Source organism: Pipistrellus hanaki (genome assembly GCF_964339955.1).
Source record: "Pipistrellus hanaki genome assembly, chromosome: 14".
NCBI classification, from domain to species: Eukaryota; Metazoa; Chordata; class Mammalia; order Chiroptera; family Vespertilionidae; genus Pipistrellus; species Pipistrellus hanaki.
The window spans coordinates 22,756,687-22,775,857 of NC_140516.1; the positions used below are offsets into that span (position 1 = coordinate 22,756,687).

Consider the following 19,171-nt stretch of genomic DNA (forward strand, 5'->3'; position numbering starts at 1 on the left):
CCCTAGTGCTCTGCTGTGGCCATGAACATTGCAATTAGTGAAGAGAGCTTTAGGGGGGAAAAAAAAATCTCAGCACCTCTGCAGGCCTTCCCATCTTGGAATTACATGAGCAATAGACATGGTTTCATCTTTAGGACTTCGCTTATACTGCTGATCAGTCTACTTAGAAAATTACCAAATGCTGCCAGATCTGCCTCTCCTCCAAATAAACACATTTTGGGAAATCTCTTTGGAGCTGATGGAGAAGGTAAGGTTATAGCCTGAGGTTAGAGCATAGACAGAACATATCCAACCAAGTACCACCCAGATGCAAGTACCGTTGGTTCCAGTATAAACTGGAAACTATTTTAAGGAACTGTCCCCTCCTAGCAACCTCTCCATTCTGAAATACTCTGAAGTCTAAGATGCTTGGAAAGGGCCTAAGGAGTAATTAATTTAATTTGTCCAACTAGGGATAACCAGTTGGTAAATAGATATTTTTCTTTTGAAATTATATTTTAATAAAGCTATTTAAAGGCTTGAGATGTTTTCAATTATTCTACTGCAATATAATGGTTAATTTTAAGAGCTCTGTGTTTGATTTGTAGTTAAGATTTTTATGGTCTATATATAGGTTGGTCTTTAATAACCATTTATACATTGCTTCTTTTTATATAGGTCATGTATTCTCCTGGGAGAGTAACAAGATTAGAAATAACAAATACAGTACAGAATAAATTAAAGTGCTTCAAACTGCATTATGTAATTTTAGAAAATTGGTTTCACACTGAAACGTTCAAATAAGGAAACCAAAAGATTTAAGAAAAAATCCCCTAGTATATGCATTTGAATAGCTATTGTTTACTAAGTTTTATACTTTGTAGTGTGGTAATAGTATCTATCCACAGTGCTTCATTTATGGGGTAGTTCATATGAGTCAATATGGATAAAATTATCATTATTTGTCTTTATTTAGAAATGTTGGCTTCATTCTCCTTGAAGATGAATAATATTCATTAGTCAAAATGTCAAAGAAGTATTGTAAAAGTAATTGTATTTATATATATATATATATAATTCTCCAAACTCTTATATACAAAATGTTCTTATTACACTCAATGCAATAAATTCAGAGGCTGCTATGGGACAGGAGATAGCAAAATTGGAGCCAATGCTTTTCTAATTACTTACGATAATCAAAAGTGGGGCTTGGTTTTCCTTTCCCAACTAAATAAAGGAGATAGGATGCTCTAGAGAGTCTATTATTCTGACTGGTTTTGTTTGTTTCTGTGAAGTTTAGCATTACTCTCTTTGTACCGAGTCCTCAGGCCTTTTTCAATTTTTCTATTCGTGCATTAAATGCCTCTTCCTGTGTCTGCAGCTTCTCGTTTATCTCGGCCTGTGAAGACAATCATAAAAAAGTGGTTATGATGGAGCTATCTTTCGCTGCACATTGTCTTTGTGGTTTTGACATACTATAGTGCCTAAAGACAGACATTATCCCTCACACACCTTCCTGTTTTGCAGACATAGCTGTGTTTCAGCCTGTAGTGATGTGATAACACTTTATCATATTTCTCTGCACATTCCCAATGTATAGCATGTCTGCTATGAACAGGAAGTGGTATTTGGACAGCCATTTTTCACATAGCCTTGTGTTGGAAGATAGGATAATTTATCTGTATTTTCAGACAGACTTTACCAAGAAGCACCGAATCAGAATAACTGCTCAGGGTTCAGTTATTGCAATGTTGTTGGTGTCCCTACTCCTTTGCAATAAATGTTTTTGTCTCCTGTGTAGTACATTCTAAATGGGATCCCAGAAAGCTTCTGTTGTGAAATAGCAACACAAATAATCTCACAATTAGAACAATTTCCTTAATTAAATGTATTCATCAAACATTGTAACTCCTGGGATTATACCACTTGGTGGTATAGTTTTGGTAGAAAAAAGTCAGTGATTGCTGACAGATTCCAGTCCTTGCTGCAGCGGTGATGGCATTTAGCCTCTGGCAGTGATATTCCATGGACTAACATTGCTACCTGCACTTTCAGAAATACTTCCACATTAACTGAACTTTAGTAGTACTGGAAATGTCTGCTCTTTTTCATGATGGATAATAAAATCACATGTAGAGAAACAAGCTGTGGGCAATGTGGTAAAATTGGTGTTTTTGTTTAGATGATATAAAAAAATCTACAAGTATATGAAGAGTAAGTAGCTTATACATATGTGTTAATTACTAATTCAAAGTGTAGAATGTTCATGTCTATAACATAATTTGAAGTTTTCAGGGAATTATACTTTAAGAAACTCTTATTAATTTTACATAGAAATTTTAAAGATCAAATACTGTTTTGGTCCAGATATATCTTTCCATTCTTATTTCTTTCTCTATGAGGATAACTATAATAGATAGTTTTGAAGTACCACATCTTGATTGCCTTATCTGATGAGATTTTGTTTTACCTTCACAGTAAGGACTGATATTTCTGAAAAGATCACGCTGGTGTCAATTCTAGATTCTCATGTAATGCCAGAGTATCAAGTATTTTTTGTTTTGTTTTCCTTTGGTTCAAGTATTATCAAGCCTTAGATCAAGCTCTGTCCTCTGGTTTTCCATTTTGTTCTTTCTTGGTGATTGGGTGAAACAGCCAAAAAGGGATGAAAATGGTACTCCAGGTTACAAAGGAACTCTTGTCATTTTTTTAGGAATATCTAATCCCTCAGGCATGATTAGGGTAGAGCTAAAAGGAGCACACAGGTCTAGGAGTGTGGAGACCTAGGGATTAGTTTAGCTATTGTACCCCTGGGCAAGACACTTAACCACTTAGGGTCTTAGTTCTTACCTGAAATATTGAGCAATTAAAAATTAAGTATTAAGTTAATATTACATGCTAACTTTTAAATTCATAATTCTAATTCCTAATTTTGTGATATATTCATCAATGTTATATTTCAGTGACATGATGTTATGAAATATTTTAAAAATATGTTACTATTTCTTCATGCCATTCACCATATTAGACCATATAGGGATAAAATGGATGGAAGAATAATGTGGTCAAAATTCCAAAGGATTTGGAAGTTTAAACTAAACTGACTCTTCCCACTTTCAATTATAGTCCCATGCCACATAAGGACATTTTGGTCCAAGACAAACCATATATATGACAGTGGCCCCATCCTATCTAATAAAGAGGGAATATGTTAATTGACCCTCACACTGTTGCAAAGATGGCAGCACCCAGAGCCAATAAGGAGGGCATATGCTAATTGAAGCCACGCCCTCAAAGATGGCAGTGCCCATAACCAAAATCTGATGGCACCCAGTCCCTTCAGCCCCAATGGGGCAGTAGGCGCATGCCTGCCTCCAGAGTCTCACAGTGCCCTCAGCCCCCCAGTGATGGTCTGAGGTACAGGCAAGCCTTGCATGGAGGCTGGCCAGCTGCCCAGAGCCACCGGAGGCTCAGGTAACCAGGGCCAGCTGAGGCTTGCATTGCCGGCAGTGACAGCCGCAGAGGTGTGATTGATAGGGGTTGCCTTTCCCTGATTGCTGGGTAGCCTCCCGCCCCTAAGGGCTCCCAGATTGCAAGAGGGAGCAGGCCAGTTTGAGGGACCCCTCTCCAGTGCATGAATTTTCATGCACCAGGTCTCTAGTTCTATATATCGATAATAAAGAGCTATATGCTAATTAGATCAAACAGCAGAATGACCATCCAGCAGACCTTCCAGACGACCACCTGGATTACATTCTGGATGAGGCTATGAGGGGCTGTGAAGGGCTGAGAGGGCCAGCTGGGGCTGCAAGGCCCTGCGAGGGCCGGCTGGGGCTGCGAGGGCTGAGCCCCTTGCATGAATTTTGTGCATCAGGCCTCTAGTAAGATTATAATAAAGATGAAAAAAATCCTATTGCCAAGTGATAATATAGCCAGTAGAATGTCGTAGCATAGCACATTACTCACATGTTTATGGTGATGCTGGTACTGTATAAACAAATGTACAATCATATAAAGGTACTAGAGGCCTGGCGCATGAAATTCATGCACTTGGGGGGGGGGGCGTTCCTCAGTCCAGCCTATGCCCTCTCACAGTCTGGGAGCCATTGGGGGATAGTTGGCAGTTACACATCCTTAATGCTGACCACCAAGGGGTTAGTTCCTGCATTGAATGTCTGCCCCCTGGTGGACAGTGCACATCATAGCGACCAGTCATTCCACTTTTTGGTTGATTTGCATATTAGCCTTTTATTATATAGGGTGTAGCCCATACAATAATATTCAGTGCATACTACTTGATAATGACAATTAACAACTATGTTACTAGCTTATGTACTTAATATACTACACATTTTGTTATTATTTTAGAGTGTTCTCTTTCTACTTATAAAAAGTGTTTTCTGTTTCATAGGCAGTGGACTCATACATCTCATGATTACTATGTTTCTTGATTGCATCATTCTCACCTAAACTTAATCTTGTGTTGTTTTTCACAGTAACATGTTCTATATGCTTGTAGCCTAAGAGCAATAGGCTACATCACATAGCCTTGGTGATGTAGGCTCCATGTTGTTTGATGTTAAGTATACTCTCTGATGTTTGCACAATATTACCTAAGAATGCATTTCTCAGAATGTATCTCTGCCATTAACCAGTGGATGATATAGTGTTTTCTATGCCCATCAATAATCTCATTTCTTGCCGGGACCGGTTTGGCTCAGTGGATAGAGCATCGGCCTGCGGACTGAAAGGTCCCGGGTTCGATTCTGGTGAAGGGTATGTACCTTGGTTGCGGGCACATCCCCAGAAGGGGGTGTGCAAGAGGCAGCTGGTGGATGTTTCTCTCTCATCGACATTTCTAACTCTCTGTCCCTCTCAATTCCTCTCTGTGTAAAATCAATAAAATAAAATAAATATATTAAAAAAAATAGTCTCATTTCTTTTCAACTAGGGGCAGATGTTCTATCATCTACCAGCTTCTGTTTCACTGTCTCACCAGCGTTTTTTCACATTAACCTGGAGACCTTTCTGGTATTTCACTGAAACAGAATTCATCTACACAAGTGTGAGCTTTGGGGAAAAGATTCCTGGAGACAAGTTGCACACCTAACAGAATTGTGTACTGACAGAGGGGGAGTTACATTTAAGATCACCATTGTGGTGATTAGACTTCAGTTCAGGCACATCCAACAGAGCCGGACAAAATACTCCTTGTCTGGTCAAAACACATTGTCATTGGTCTACCAGCTCTCCTGGTTCTTCTTTAGAACCCTGCTGAACAGATAAGCTATCCCACACCCACTAGGCTTGGGTATGCTCTGTTTACTTCCCGGGAGAATGGGAAACATATGCCCTGGTTCAGTAGCCTCTCAGTGATCACTTCTTTGAGGTGATCTCACTCTCCAGTTTTCTAACCTGGAAATTCAAGTTGACCTAAAATCTCTACAGTCCCAAGATGACAAACTTCCCTCAAGGTTTTCACTTTATTTTACCCTGTTGCTTAGACAGAACCAACAGCCAACATTTAACAGCAAGAACTTAGTGTTAGCATTCATATTTCTCTGAAATGTAATTCTTTAAATATATTAAAATTTGCTCCATTGGGTATGATCTTTTATTATACAATATGGGGCCAAAATAATTTCATTTTCAATGTATCCTTAAAATTAAAATAGCTAAACTATATAACCTTAAATGTTTGCTCTATTCAGTATAATTTTAATTAACATATCCAGGCCAAGATAACTTCATTCTTTTGAATTTTTTCTTCATTCTTAATAAATCTCTAAAACTATAAAGTGAGTCAATGGGAAAGTAAGTGAATCAATATACAATATTTAAGGATTCACACTCCATTTTCAGAAATTTCTGAGTTACAGGAAGTAAAATATGCCTATAACCACACTAGAGAAGGAGCTCTGAAAAAATTGTACTTAAAACATGATTTCTCTACTGTCTTTTACTCCAAAAAAATATAATAATTATATGATTTTAAAATAAATGAGAAGAAAAACTATTGGAAAATTTTAAGCAGCTTACAATTAATAATTCAGTAAATGTTTCTACAGCAGACCAGTGTATTCAGGCCTACACACACACTGGCCACTGGCATGTGGCTACCTTTGAAGGGGGATGCGGCAGATTTTAAGAGCCAGTGACACTGGGAGGTAGGTTTTAGAATTGGAAAATAACTTACCATCTAAAACAGGGAGAGAAATTTAGGTAAGCAGAGAGTAATTACCCAACTTGGAATCAGACCAAGACACAAGGGCAAACACTGAAAAAGTGCCACACCACGGGAGTATTAAAATCCAAAGTAGTCTGGTCGTGATATTAGAGGTTATGTGGTTTTTGCGGATAGCTCTGGAATTCAAACTAGAACCCATTTTACAACTCCCATTCAGAGTCTTTCATCAGCTTCTGACCTTGGAAACTCTGAACAAATGACTCAGTCTTCCTGCATCTCTCCTTTTTCAATTTATTTGTCAGAGAAGTGCCTGCCTAATTTGCCTAGAGTTTACTAGAATAATTGGTAGAAAATACAGAAAAGGATTTGCTATCTTGAAGCATTGCATAAATCCACATCATCTTGTCATTTTATTGAAAAATTGGCAGTAATTTGGCCCAGGCTAATCCCTGAATCCACTTAATATGGAAATGATCGTAGCACCTTCTCCTCTGGTCCAGATTCTCTCTATGTCTAATTATACTATTTAGATGACCCAACTAATGAACTTCTAAGCCCAGTAAGCATCGCTTCAGGCCAATTGGACAATCATGTATGTTTGCAGCAATAATATTATTTCTGGTACATAGTAGTGTTGTAATGCTGCAGACTCTAATATTTTAAAAAAATCAATAAATAGTTAAAAACACACTCACTACGTGGAATATGGCCTTGGTAAAGATGTTTTCAATTTTTCAGGCCTGCAAACAATTCTATTACTGTCTAGTAGTTCCTCGGCAATAATTTCAGAGCCACAGGATTGCAAAGGAGCCCAGGGCCATGATTATACATAAACTATATTTAGATGAAATGTTATCACTTCTAAAAAGGAGATATGTTCTGAACTCAGCTTAATTCAACTGCACTCTGCCCTTCCACACAGTAACCAGTTATTACATTCATGGAGTTGCTAACAATACAGCTTTGTGTAAAACGTGTTCTTCCACTATTTCTGGTAAACACTAAATACTCTTTATTAAGCCAAGGACTTTGGCTGATTCTGTTGGCATCAAATCATTAAACGTTCATGTAAATAGTGCATTAACATTTGACGATTAAACAGTAACAAGGTATGCTTATGCCAAGCTAATCTTTTGCCCTTTCTAAATTAGTTGTTAATACAGTGTGCTTTTTATATACAGTCTCATGCTCAGATATCAGTAAATCGTTCCCTAAGATGCATTAATATTTTAAACATGCAGTAGACTGTCTTATTGATTCACGGTCATTTCCACAAGAAATTATAAATCCTCTCAAAATATGCAATTCACTTATTTAATCATTTTGCCTGGGCAATGATGCAAGTCTTTGTGTAGAGGTAGAAATGTGCTTTTTTGGATGGGGGGAAAAAAAAAAGCATAAAGCTAAGCCGACTGATCCATCATTGGCAATTGCTGCTGAGCTGGCTGTTGCCAGCACCGTTTTCATGCATCCTTTGGTGTAAACTGCCTAGCTATTAGTGCTATGTGAAAAGGAGCAAACTATATGAGAGGGAGTTCAAAGATTTGGTGAGAAAACTTAGCTGAGAATTATGCTGTGATCTTCAGTGTTTACCGCTTTTAGCAATGTACTCTAATTACTCTCGCATGAGCGATTTTGTTATGACAAGGCATGAAGTCTTTACCATGTTATTTTTTGGGTCTCGATGCTGAAAGATTTTTCAAACTGATAACACTACACTATGTGCTGTTGGCAAAGTTATTTTGTGATCTTATTGAGTCTCAGATGACTCAACTAAGAGTTATGTGGAGATGTTAAATTGAACTCTTCCATCATAAGCCTTGCTCTTGCTAGCTGAGTGTAGGTAGTGCTTACAGACATTAAGGATGAGGTTGGCTAATTAACCAGTAATGAAGTAAGCAAGCACATTATCAAGGCTGAGCACCTGAATGCCGATTAGGATGTCATCTGTGACTTGGGCAAGCACTGATTTTATATCTTCAATGGTGAAACCAGCTAAAACATCTGACTCTGAAGTGCTGGCTGCTGGCTGGGACTCCGTCGGGCCTTGCTCTTGATCCAATCCCTAGAATATGGAAAGAAAACAATGTTCAGGTGATATCTAGAGTATTCGGGGATTTATATGGAGCCTCAAACTTTGGGGTCATTTGCTACCAGGACTGATGTCAATCTGCCAGGAGAGTGCAATTTGAATCATCCTGCATTTTCATTATTTATGAGCATCATGACAGATCAAGTCATGGTGCTAACAGTGCTTACTTTGAGAAAGTGAAAGTGGAAACTGGGGAAGATGATGGAGTGGAAAAGATTAAAATTCCTGAACCAACCTCAGCTGGCCCACCTGCAAATTAATGGTAAATAAATATTTATATTTAGCTGGGGAAAGTCACAGGGAGAGAAAAATGGAAGAACATTTGCTTCCTTTCCTCCCACCCCTTAGAAAGACCCATGCTGAAATAGGTTGAATTAAGAGACAAAAGGAAACATACCTTCATTTCTGTATCCAATATTGGGGGTGGCTCTATGAATGTTGAGTAAATATCAAATGAGATTCCTTCTTCTAGAGGGTTGGGGAAAAGGCCACCTGAAGACTTGACAACCTCTACCATTTGCTGGAGGGGAAGAAAAGAGCTGTATTATGATAAAGCCTTTTGTGTGTAACCACAATTTACAATTTCAGTACCGCATCTGATAATTAGCATTTTATTCCACCCACTGTCTAATTCTCTTTCCATCCTATGTGGTTTAGGTCTTCATTTTGTACTTCTCTGAACTTTCATTGTTCATGGGTCAGTATCCCCTTCCTCCTGCTTACAAGCTCTCAGTACTCAGAGACCGTGGTTTAGATCCCCTGTATTTCTTCTCAAAGTTTGGCAGAGGGTTAGATGCTTAAAACACTCAATAACAGCCTGATTGTGATAGACGTTACCCAGTAAGATACAGCTGTTCTTGGAGGCAATAGTGAAATGATCATTAAGAACTTGTTAAAGGCTCTAGATTACTGTATAAAGCCAGCACACAGTAAATCAGAAATGCTTGCAAAATCAACCAAGAACAGAGAGGGTAGGGTAAAATTTCACTGTGAGCAATAATTCTATAGTAAGAGTGTATCAAATAGAGGAAGGGGGATCATGGTTGGTAAACATTGAAAATGAAGAAACAGGAATTAAAATGTCAATTTAAGTCCTGGCTGGTTAGCTCAGTTGGTTAGAGTATCATCTGATAAACCAAGGTTGTGGGTTCAATCCCCAGTCAGGCACATAAAAAAATCAACCAATTAATGCATACATAAGTGGGCCAACAAATTAATAAATTAATGCCCCTCTCTCTCTCTCTCTCAAAATAAACAAACAAACAAACAAATAAATAAATATAAATTTAAAAAAAGAAGTCCGGGGAGAGAAAGAGGATATGAGGGCACTGATTTCCTTAAACATCTGAATCATTTTATTAGTTCCTCTTGTTCTGATTCTAACCCAACATTTTTATCATAATTTGACTTTCCATCTCTCAAATGATCTATGAAGATATGCCTACTTTCGTGCTCTGATTCTCTTACTACATTCCTTAACACTGTAAATCAATAAATTGATGTTCTAGTTTATATAGTAAGCGCCATGACCCTGTTTTTGTGGCCCTGAGAGGATGCTATCCTATTTGCCGACAAAGTCAGACTGGGAGCCTTCCAAGTTTGAAGACAATACTCTGGAAATGCATAAATTTACCACATAATTACCATACCCTGTAGTCTGGAAAAATCCTAAAATCATTGTATATTCATTTTTAATTTCACAATAGTTCAGATAAACTTATATAATATTTCATCACTTAAATATTACTATTTATTTTTACTTATATGGGTTTTGAAATGTACTGGAGGCTAAGTTATTGCTTATTCATACCAATGTATCTTACATTGAATTCATATTTCTAACTTTAATTTGATTTTATAGAAAGTTGCTGCTTAGTATACATATAAAGTATACATATAAGTGTCCTAACTTTACAGTGAAGTGAATTGGAAACCAAGAGATTAAATGACTGGCTTAGTCAAATAATTGCTAGGTCTGGGAGTTAAACCCTGGTGTGCTAACTTATTGGCTTATCCAGTTTTCAGTAAACTGTAATGTGTCATCATGTTGCCATACTTGGAAATTATTGATGTTATTGAGCACTGAATCTCTATTCTGTTAGATGACATCATTCCAGATTGTTTATCTTCAGTTGACTAGTAAATGTTAATCAAAATAGAATATTAAGAAAAAGCATAGCAGAACGATTCTTTTCTCTAATCACATTCATAAGCCCCAGTTTTGTTTTTTTCCTAAATGGAGGCATTTTCAGCTTCCTACAAAATTATTTGTATCTTTTTTCATCACGCTTGATTTTTCATCCTCCTACATTTTAGATTGCTCTTTATTTTACTAAACTGGGACAATGAAACAGCTAAATGTATTTTAGTGCCCTTTGAAACATTATAGGCAAAATAAATATGCAGCACATGGGAATACAGAGCCAGGGAAGAGGACGAGTGATACAGACTTTAATATAGGCTGAGAAATAGAAATATGGGGGAGTGGTGGTGGGTGAGACATTGACAAAAGGAGAGAGAAAGAACTGAAGGGAAGTTACTGAATTTCCTGCAGGCATAGAGAAAATAAGCCTGAGCTAATTGGCAAGATACAAGTATGTCCTTTTAATGAAGCTAAATCTTATTTGTTGCTGTGGCCATATCTGTCCCACTGCTATGCACTTCCGTATACAGGCTAGGCCTTTCTGCTAATTCTCTCTCACCTGGAGGTGCAAGTTCTCAGTAGATTCCCTATTTCCTCTCCACCGTGTTAGGAGCAGATTCTACCGTCTGCCCACCTGTGCCCCATCTTCCATCAGATTATACACTTAAATGTAAGCAGATATTTGTGCTCAACTCTCTCATTTTATCCCTGCCAGCCCTCCCTATGGACTGGATTTCTTTAGGAAGCTACTTTGAACTACCTGCCAATGACCCAGCACTCCTGGTCTTCGGCGCTGGGGTGTATACTGGGCATGCACTGGGAAACTTGGAGCTCCTCAGGCCCACATCATTTCTCTGGTGGATGAAGTTCCCATTTATTCCTAGAACCTGGAGCTCTGACTGAGAGTTGGGCTTTTCTTCTACTTGACTTTTTGAGTGCAGCTAATACAGCTAAGTCACTTGATTTACCATGAGCACCAAGCTGGAGCGGGGAGGGGTAATTTCTTTTCTTCAGGGTGTTTACACTATCAGGGGACCAAACCATAACTACACTTTACTTTAAAAAGGTTTTTTTTCTTTTCTTCAATCTTACACTTTTCTTTTTCATGAAGAGTTACATTTGGCTGTGTTAGTAAGATACTGTTAAGGGAAAACATATCCTAATTTCAGGCGAGGGTAAATACAAAGCTGTTTAACTAATAAGAAGGTATACAGTCAAATATAGTTCACAGAAGCATCACAGTGATTTTTTTCCCCCCATTAAGTGGCATTTAAGAAAACCAAAACAGTTTAAGAAAAATTAGAATCAATAATTGTGGTGAGAGCACAGAGCCAGCCAATATATTTAAATGAAACTGTCTGATGCAATACTTTCTTTAAAAAAATACAATTAGGCCTTTGTATTTTTTTTTTTTTTAACAAAACCTCATGTTTTACAACATCACTGGTTCTGTAATAAAATCTATTTAAAACAGAGAGACATGGTCAGCTTTATTAAGTTAGATTTTCTGAAAGAACGTTATAATTTCCTCAGTCTATGAATAGTTGAAGCAAATTAAATAAAGCTAGTTTTATAACTATTTTTATACATTCCTATAGAATTGTAATTGTCTCATATTTTTTTTCCTCAAAAGCCTAATATGTTACCTCTTAAATCTAGAAAAATAAAAACAGAAAAAGGATCAAGTATGTTTATTAAAAAAACACTCCTATTTGGTACCCTGATTTAGCAACCGCCCTTTTTCTCTAAGAGAATAGCACCCATAATCTTCAGATTGAGAAACAAAGGGAACGACTTTAAGTGACTTGCCCGAGGCCTAATGCTGAGATTAAAACTCAGGAGTTTCTGATTATACACATACATCCATTTGGCCAAATGATTGGTTTTGCTTGACTTTCAAATACCCCCTAAATATTACTTTGAATGTAAAGCAATAAATGTGTTTCTCTTGCCATTTTTGAATGCTTGCACACAAGTGGATATAATAAAAACAATCATGTTGTTCCATGTGAATGCCATTTATATTTTTTCAGATAATGAGCAGACCATTTGAACCAAGGTGAGTACATTAAAAGCTCTAATAAAGAAGAGAATAGATTTCTAAACTGAATAATCGACTGTTAAGTGAACATACAATAAATAACATCTACAGATGTGGTGGCTAGAAAATTAGTTTTCTATAGCTTACCAATACATATTTCCTCCAGATGTTATCTGTTATATGAAAATTAACTTAAGTTAGTTATATTGTTCATTACCTGTACATTTCATTAGTGTTATTTAAGACGGTTTACATTCCAAGCTTTAGTTGAATCATGCTATGGAATTTAAAGAATATAAAGTAAATGGCTTTTTTGGCATAATTTAATACTTGTAAGAACAAATTTTCATTATCAACCATTATGTAGCTTTAAAAAAATTCAAGAACTGTACTTATAAGCCAAACAAAATCACTAGAAATCTTTCAAGAATTTTATTTACATATGCAGTAGGAAATGAACCTCTATCATGGGAATCAATGGTAAGAATTTTGAACCCTCTTGGAACTAAGTACAGGGTCAGTTTAGTTTTAAAAACATACTATACAAATTAAAGTCTGCTTTCAGATCTTACCGTGCCTAAGAACTATAAAGATTTTATCTGAAAAATGTTACTTCATGCTTTCTTTTTCTACTTTATGTGATAACATTACTAATAGTATTAATTCTGATTTATTTTTTCTGTTACATTTAGTTATTGTTTTTGTTTATTGCTATTTGCTTATTATTTTCTTTGGAGAAAGTGCAGGTGATCGGTGGGTAGGGTTTATACTGCTGAAATCTATGATTAAAGTGTCAATTACTAAATTATTCAAAATATTAAAAATGTAATTGAGATGACAACTTTCCATTGTTTTAAGTGGCAGAAAGCAAGATAAATCTGTTAAACCCTTTTGGAACTAGTGGAACACATACAAAAACACTGGCTTGCTTGAAAAAGACATTTGTTTGGAATTATCAAAGGATGGTGACTTCATGTAAATCAGAACTTACTAAAAAATGTCAAAGTTTCAAATAGCAAACTTGATTGCAAACTTTTCCCAATACAAGGAAAAAAGGCACATAAATTCCTGTGATGTTTTAAATATCCCCCCCACCCCAAAGAGAAAGGCATTACTAATTTGCAAGTCTAATTAAGAAGAACTTGTGTGATTCTGGAAATTTTGATAAAAAAATTGTAACCCGTTGCCCACAATATACTGCATGTAAAATAACAACATATGAATGCCACCTGCAAAATGCAATAAACTCTGCTAATGTCATACTAAGGCCATAAATTTAAAATCAAAAGGGAGTAAATTCAAAAGCTATGATTATCAGAGAAGCAAAATTAATTCATTTCTAAAGTGTTTTTCTTTTGTGTTCAGGCCATTAAAACTCTTAATATATCCTGTAAATGTAGAATATCAATTCTGCTATGAGATCCTCCTCCCCCTTTGCATTTTTGACTTGGAAATAAATTTGCAAATGCAGCACATTAATTTTCTTTCCTATGCTTAATATGCAGTATTTACATTTTGAAAAGGTTCAGAATGTTGCCAGGCTTCTGCAGAGTATGAATAGACATCTAATAGCAACTTCTATTTTTACTCACAGCATACTGGTAGTTTGAACATTTATAACTTAATAGAGCATTGAGACCATCAGATCCACATGCTAATCACCTAAACAGTGAACGGTAACACAGTACAAGTTAGGACAGGAAATGAAGACTACCCCTTCCAGCTGAAGCTGAGAGAGGAATTCAAGTTGGCAGGCCACAGTAAACCAATTTGCAGCCTGGCTAGGACACTCCAGCTAGCACCTCGTGCCCATTTTTATTTATATGTCTTCATTTGATCTTGTTTAACTTGGGCTTGGAATTTAAAAAACTAAAGTCAGATAATTAAAGAAACTGATTCCAGATTATTTTAAACATCTTCAGCATTTCAAGCGGTACTTCTGCTTCTGGCCAACACAATTTGAAAAGAAATCTGAGTACTCCTTTCTTAATGACCTAAGAAAACAAAATCCTCTCTAATGAATTTGAAAAAGAGTACCTTCTCAGAGTAAATGCAATTTAAAAGGGAAAGATCTGGCTCTTGTACAAACATTTCCTCAGGGATAGAACAGTTCTTCAGATGCCCAGATACTTTCTAACGACGGCAATAATCTGGAAGATAGACCACTGCATTATAGGCTTATCCTTGGCTCTATTCCTAACTGTGAGATGCTAAGAAAATCCCTAGGCCTCAGTTTATTTATCTGTAAAAGAAGGATAATGATAATTGCTACCTGGCTACTTCATCGAATTATTTCAAGCACAAATTAGATAATGTGGGTGAAAATAATGGAAGTCCTTCAAAGGGAAGCTATTATTAAACCCAAAGGTGTGTTATTATAATTACTGTTATTATTGAAAGGGTCTTCTCTCTAATTCTAGCATTGGAAAACAGATTAGAGTAGCCACGGGGAGAACACTGGCCCATGTTATTTCCATGTGTAATCGTTAATATTGCCCAAGGAGTCTAATGACCTCAGAAGAATTTGTTAATGAGGACATGCTATCAACCTGTTTCCATACAGCCAGTCTTGATAATATCAAACATATATTCAGTCCTATCTGATTTTAAGAATTCTGTGGACTCAACTTTTCTGAGACCTGGATACCATGGCATAATTAGGTAGTTACGTGGCATGGTCAGAACTAAGGCAAATCACCTATTTAGATAAGGAGAGTGTTTACATCTAACTTTTAAATGAGAAAAATCTGTCACCCCCTTCATAGCTCAATTTATTCTTCTTTTTTATCTTTTGTTTTTCAGCATCGAGTGTGGTCTGTGGTTGCCCAGATTGAGTTTATTTTTAAAAAATTTCCTTCAACAAATTTCATCAAAAGTAAAGAGTTAGGGCACAGAGGGCAAACTTTCAACAAGTCATCCTTTTAAAAATTGAAATACCAGAGATCTTCAAATTGCTAAATTCAAAACTGTATTTTTTATTCTTAGATTGACCTTATCCTCCAACTTCCTCAGTGTGAGAGATGGAAAGTATGGCAGGTTCCATTATAAATACTTAGAAAACAACTAATGCTTTTCAAAAATATTTTTAGAAGCCACTCAGAGTATATTTGTTTAGCTTACTAAATTATACTCTAAAAGGCATATCCTTGAACTCAGTTGTAAACTATTTCAATAGTTCTAATCATGGATACATTTTTGTTTGGTTTCATTTAGAGTGCTCTATTTAAATTTTAGGTTTTAAATATTTAAAGTATTTAAAACATTAATAGGAAATACTCTAAATTATCTCTTGTTTTAAGAATTTGAAATTAAGTATCAGTATCTGTCAATTATAATAAATATGAGTTTGCTATTATCTTTGTGGAAAACCTGTTTTGAATTATCTATACTAATAAAAGAGTAATATGCTAATTAGACCAGGAGACCTTCCAGAGACCTTCAGGACAAAGCCGGGGGCTTGGCCAGCTTGCAAACCACTCCGAAACGACCCTCAGCCCTTGCCCAGGCCGGCCACACACCCAGCGGGGAACCCCACCCTGATGGGGGCATGGCCAACCTGCAAAGGACCATCAGCCCCTTGCCCAGGCTTGCCACTCCCCACCAGCAGGGACCTGGACCCCGATGGGGACACAGCTGGCCTGCAAACCACCCAGCCCCTTACCCAGGCTGGCACGGCTCCTAGTAGGGACCCCACTTCGATGGAGGTGTGGCTAACCTGCAAACAGCCCCAGGCCCCTCGCCAAGGCTGGCCCTGCCCCCTAAGGGGATCCCCACTCTGATCGGGGACCCCCTTCAGGGCAGACCAGCTGGCCCCCACCCATGTGCACCAGGCCTCTATCTATACTAATAAAAGGGTAATATGCTAATTAGATCAGGAGACCTTCTGGGAGACCTTCCGGAAGACGTTCCGAAAGGCCTGGATGTCCTTCTGGACAAAGTCATGGTGGCAGGGCTGAGGCAGAAGTGGTTAGGGGCAATTAGGCCAGGAGGGGAGGGAAGCTGGGGGAAGCAGGCAGGCAAGGGGGGGCCAGTTGTGGGTGAGCAGTTTGGCAGGGGGGACCGTTGTGGGTGAACAGGCCAGCAGGGGTGGGCATTTGGGGGCAATCAGGCTGGCAGGGTGGGTAGTTGAAGGCAAGAAGGCAAGCAAGGGGGCAGTTGGGGGCGAGCAGGCTGGAAAGCAGAGTGGTTAGGGACAATCAGGCAGGCAGGCAGGTGAGCGGTTAGGAGCCAGCAGTCCCAGATTATGAGATCGGGCCTGTGGGGTCAGACCTAAACTGGCAGTCAAATATCCACTGAGGGGTCCCAGATTAGAGAGGGTGCAGGCTTGGCTGAAGGACACCCCTCCCCACAGTGCACAAATTTTGTGCACCAGGCCACTAATCTATATATATAAAAATCCAGTAACCAGAACACTATAATGACCCAAACAACGGGTCACTATGATGCCCACTGTGGCCAGCGAACTGGCCTGATCGGAGGGTGGGGCAGGCAGGCCAACCTCCTGCGGCCCCTCCCTCCAGCCACATGGCCCCTGTTCAGCATCTCTGACTCCTATCGAGGGCGGGGTGGCTGGCCAACCCCCTGTAGCCCTTCCCCCCAGCCGGCCCTGCCCCTGATGGTTCCCCACCACCTCTATCGGCCTGCAGCTCCTCACCCCCAGCCAGCCTGCCCCTGATTGCCTCCCAACCCCAATAGGAGGCAGGGCCAGCCAGCCAATCTCTTGCAGTCCCTCCCCTAGTCGACCCAGCCCCCACTGGGCCCGACCACCCTGATTGGCCCACAGCCCCTCCTCCCAGCCAGTTCTGCCCCCATCAGTCCCCCAACTCTGATCAGGGGCAGGGCGGGCTGGCCAACCACCAATGGTCCCCCAGGCTGCTGACCCCTGATCAGCCCCCACCCCATTCAGGGGCAGGGCCGGCTGGCTCACTGCCCACAGAACCTCCCCATGGCCAGCCCTACTCTTCCTCAGCCCCCACCACTCCAATCGGCCCACAGCCCCTCCCCCAGCCAATCGGGGGTGGGCTGGCTGACCAACCTCCCGCTGTCTCCTCCTGACAGGCCCAGCCCCGATCAGTGGATTGGCCCTGATCTGCTGATTGGGGCCGGACCGGCCAGACCCCACCCGTGTATGAATTCATTCACTGGGCCTCTAGTCAAATATAAATTTAAAAATTTTATTTTATATATGTTGCATTAATTACATTCTAAAATAGCTTATATGAAGATGAAGCTATTTCATAGCCTTCATATTTGAGAATATTCCTTTTGAACAAGTTTCTATATTTGCAGAAATCAGATGAGCTAATAAGCCCCAATGGTTAAAAGAGAAACTACAATGGAAGAAGCCTAAGTATTTGCTTCCAGTCTTTCTCTTCCTGGGCATCCCTGTTATTTTTCACAGTTTAAACTACCCGAGTAAGAGGAGTCTGAAACCTTTTGGTTAAGTATACATGTAATTTACTTAATTTCAAAGCACACTGAGTGAACTGCATTTCAGTGCTGAAGTCATCAGTAAGAATAAAAATCTTAAAACTATACTGAAACTCATTTCATGTAGAAATATAAAGCTTTTTTAGACAAAAAGAGAATGTTTGTAAAGTACTATGAAACCTTTAGAGAAGTCAACATAATATTATTCCTGTCCTCTTAGACCCAAGATGTCTATTTTAAGTAATCTGACATTAAAAATGTGCTGACAAATATAGATTAAAAAACAACACAGGAAGTTGTAAATCAGTTGGTAACCCTTAGCATCAAGGAAATAAGAGACCATGAAAATATAGTCATTTGCTTTAGTCAACCTCAACCTTAATTTTTAACTAAAGAAAATTTGCAGAAGGCATGATGTTTACATACTGGATATTTTACTCATAGTTTGTGTGTTTCCTTTTTCTCCAGTAGGCTCATAAATTATTACAAGGAAACATGTTGTCAGTTATAAATATTTCCCTCTCTGCTCAGCTCCCTCCACCATCCCTCCCCCTCCTTTTTCAAATCTCCCCTAACTGGTTCTGTTACTGTATTAGGCACTCTTCCTTGGTCAGCAGGGCATGGTTTTCTTTCTTCAGAGGAAACTGCTGTCAGTTACTCTTCTGTGCCTGACATTCTAGAAACAGGGCTCTTGCAGGAAGCACCCCACCCTTTCCTTCAGCAGCCCCTTATTATGTACACGGTGTCATTATTTTAATGACCTGAGAGGAGTCATGTCTTTCCAAGCAAGAAACAGCTCTAGGTACCCTAAGCTTCTGAGGCTTTTCGTGGAATCTGAATTCTTGGAAATCAACTTCAAAAGTGATTTTATAGACAATGGTTTATACAGCAATAAATTTTTCAAAAAAAGACCTTTCATTATAATCTGTAAACCATGCTAATTTAGTTAAAAACAAACAAACCAGAATAACAACAACTCTGAAAAGTTTACATGGTATCTTATTCCAGATCTGAATGTTTCAGAAATCTGGATCCCCCGCCCCCTCCCCCCCGGCCTCCCCCCCAAATGTGTGGAGCCCTGTCACTTAACAGAGAGTATGTCTGAGATGTGGTATCTTTACTTGTAAAATTAGGTCTTCTCTAGTCTTGTTACAGATGGTATATCCTAATTTACTTAATTTCAAGTGGCTTTTCCTCTATCCAAACAAGACTCAAAGTTGCTGGTCAGTGAGGATCCTCGGGTACAGTATTTTTCTCTTGTGGTGTAGAAGAATATTTGGATCACACACCCAGAGCTTA

General features: G+C 38.6%; 1 protein-coding gene across 1 annotated transcript in view; it reads right to left on the reverse strand.

Annotated features, from left to right (window-relative positions):
- Window positions 1–486: 486 nt before the first annotated feature.
- CABCOCO1 (ciliary associated calcium binding coiled-coil 1) overlaps window positions 487–19,171 on the reverse strand; it is a 103,622-nt gene continuing 84,937 nt past the window's right edge. The window contains exons 6-8 of the mRNA XM_084903333.1: window positions 8,656–8,778; window positions 8,091–8,231; window positions 487–1,378 (exon numbers count right to left, since the gene is read on the reverse strand). Of these exons, the coding sequence (XP_084759459.1) occupies window positions 1,304–1,378; window positions 8,091–8,231; window positions 8,656–8,778 (339 nt within the window). The 3' untranslated portion in view covers window positions 487–1,303. The remainder of the gene's footprint in view (window positions 1,379–8,090; window positions 8,232–8,655; window positions 8,779–19,171) is intronic.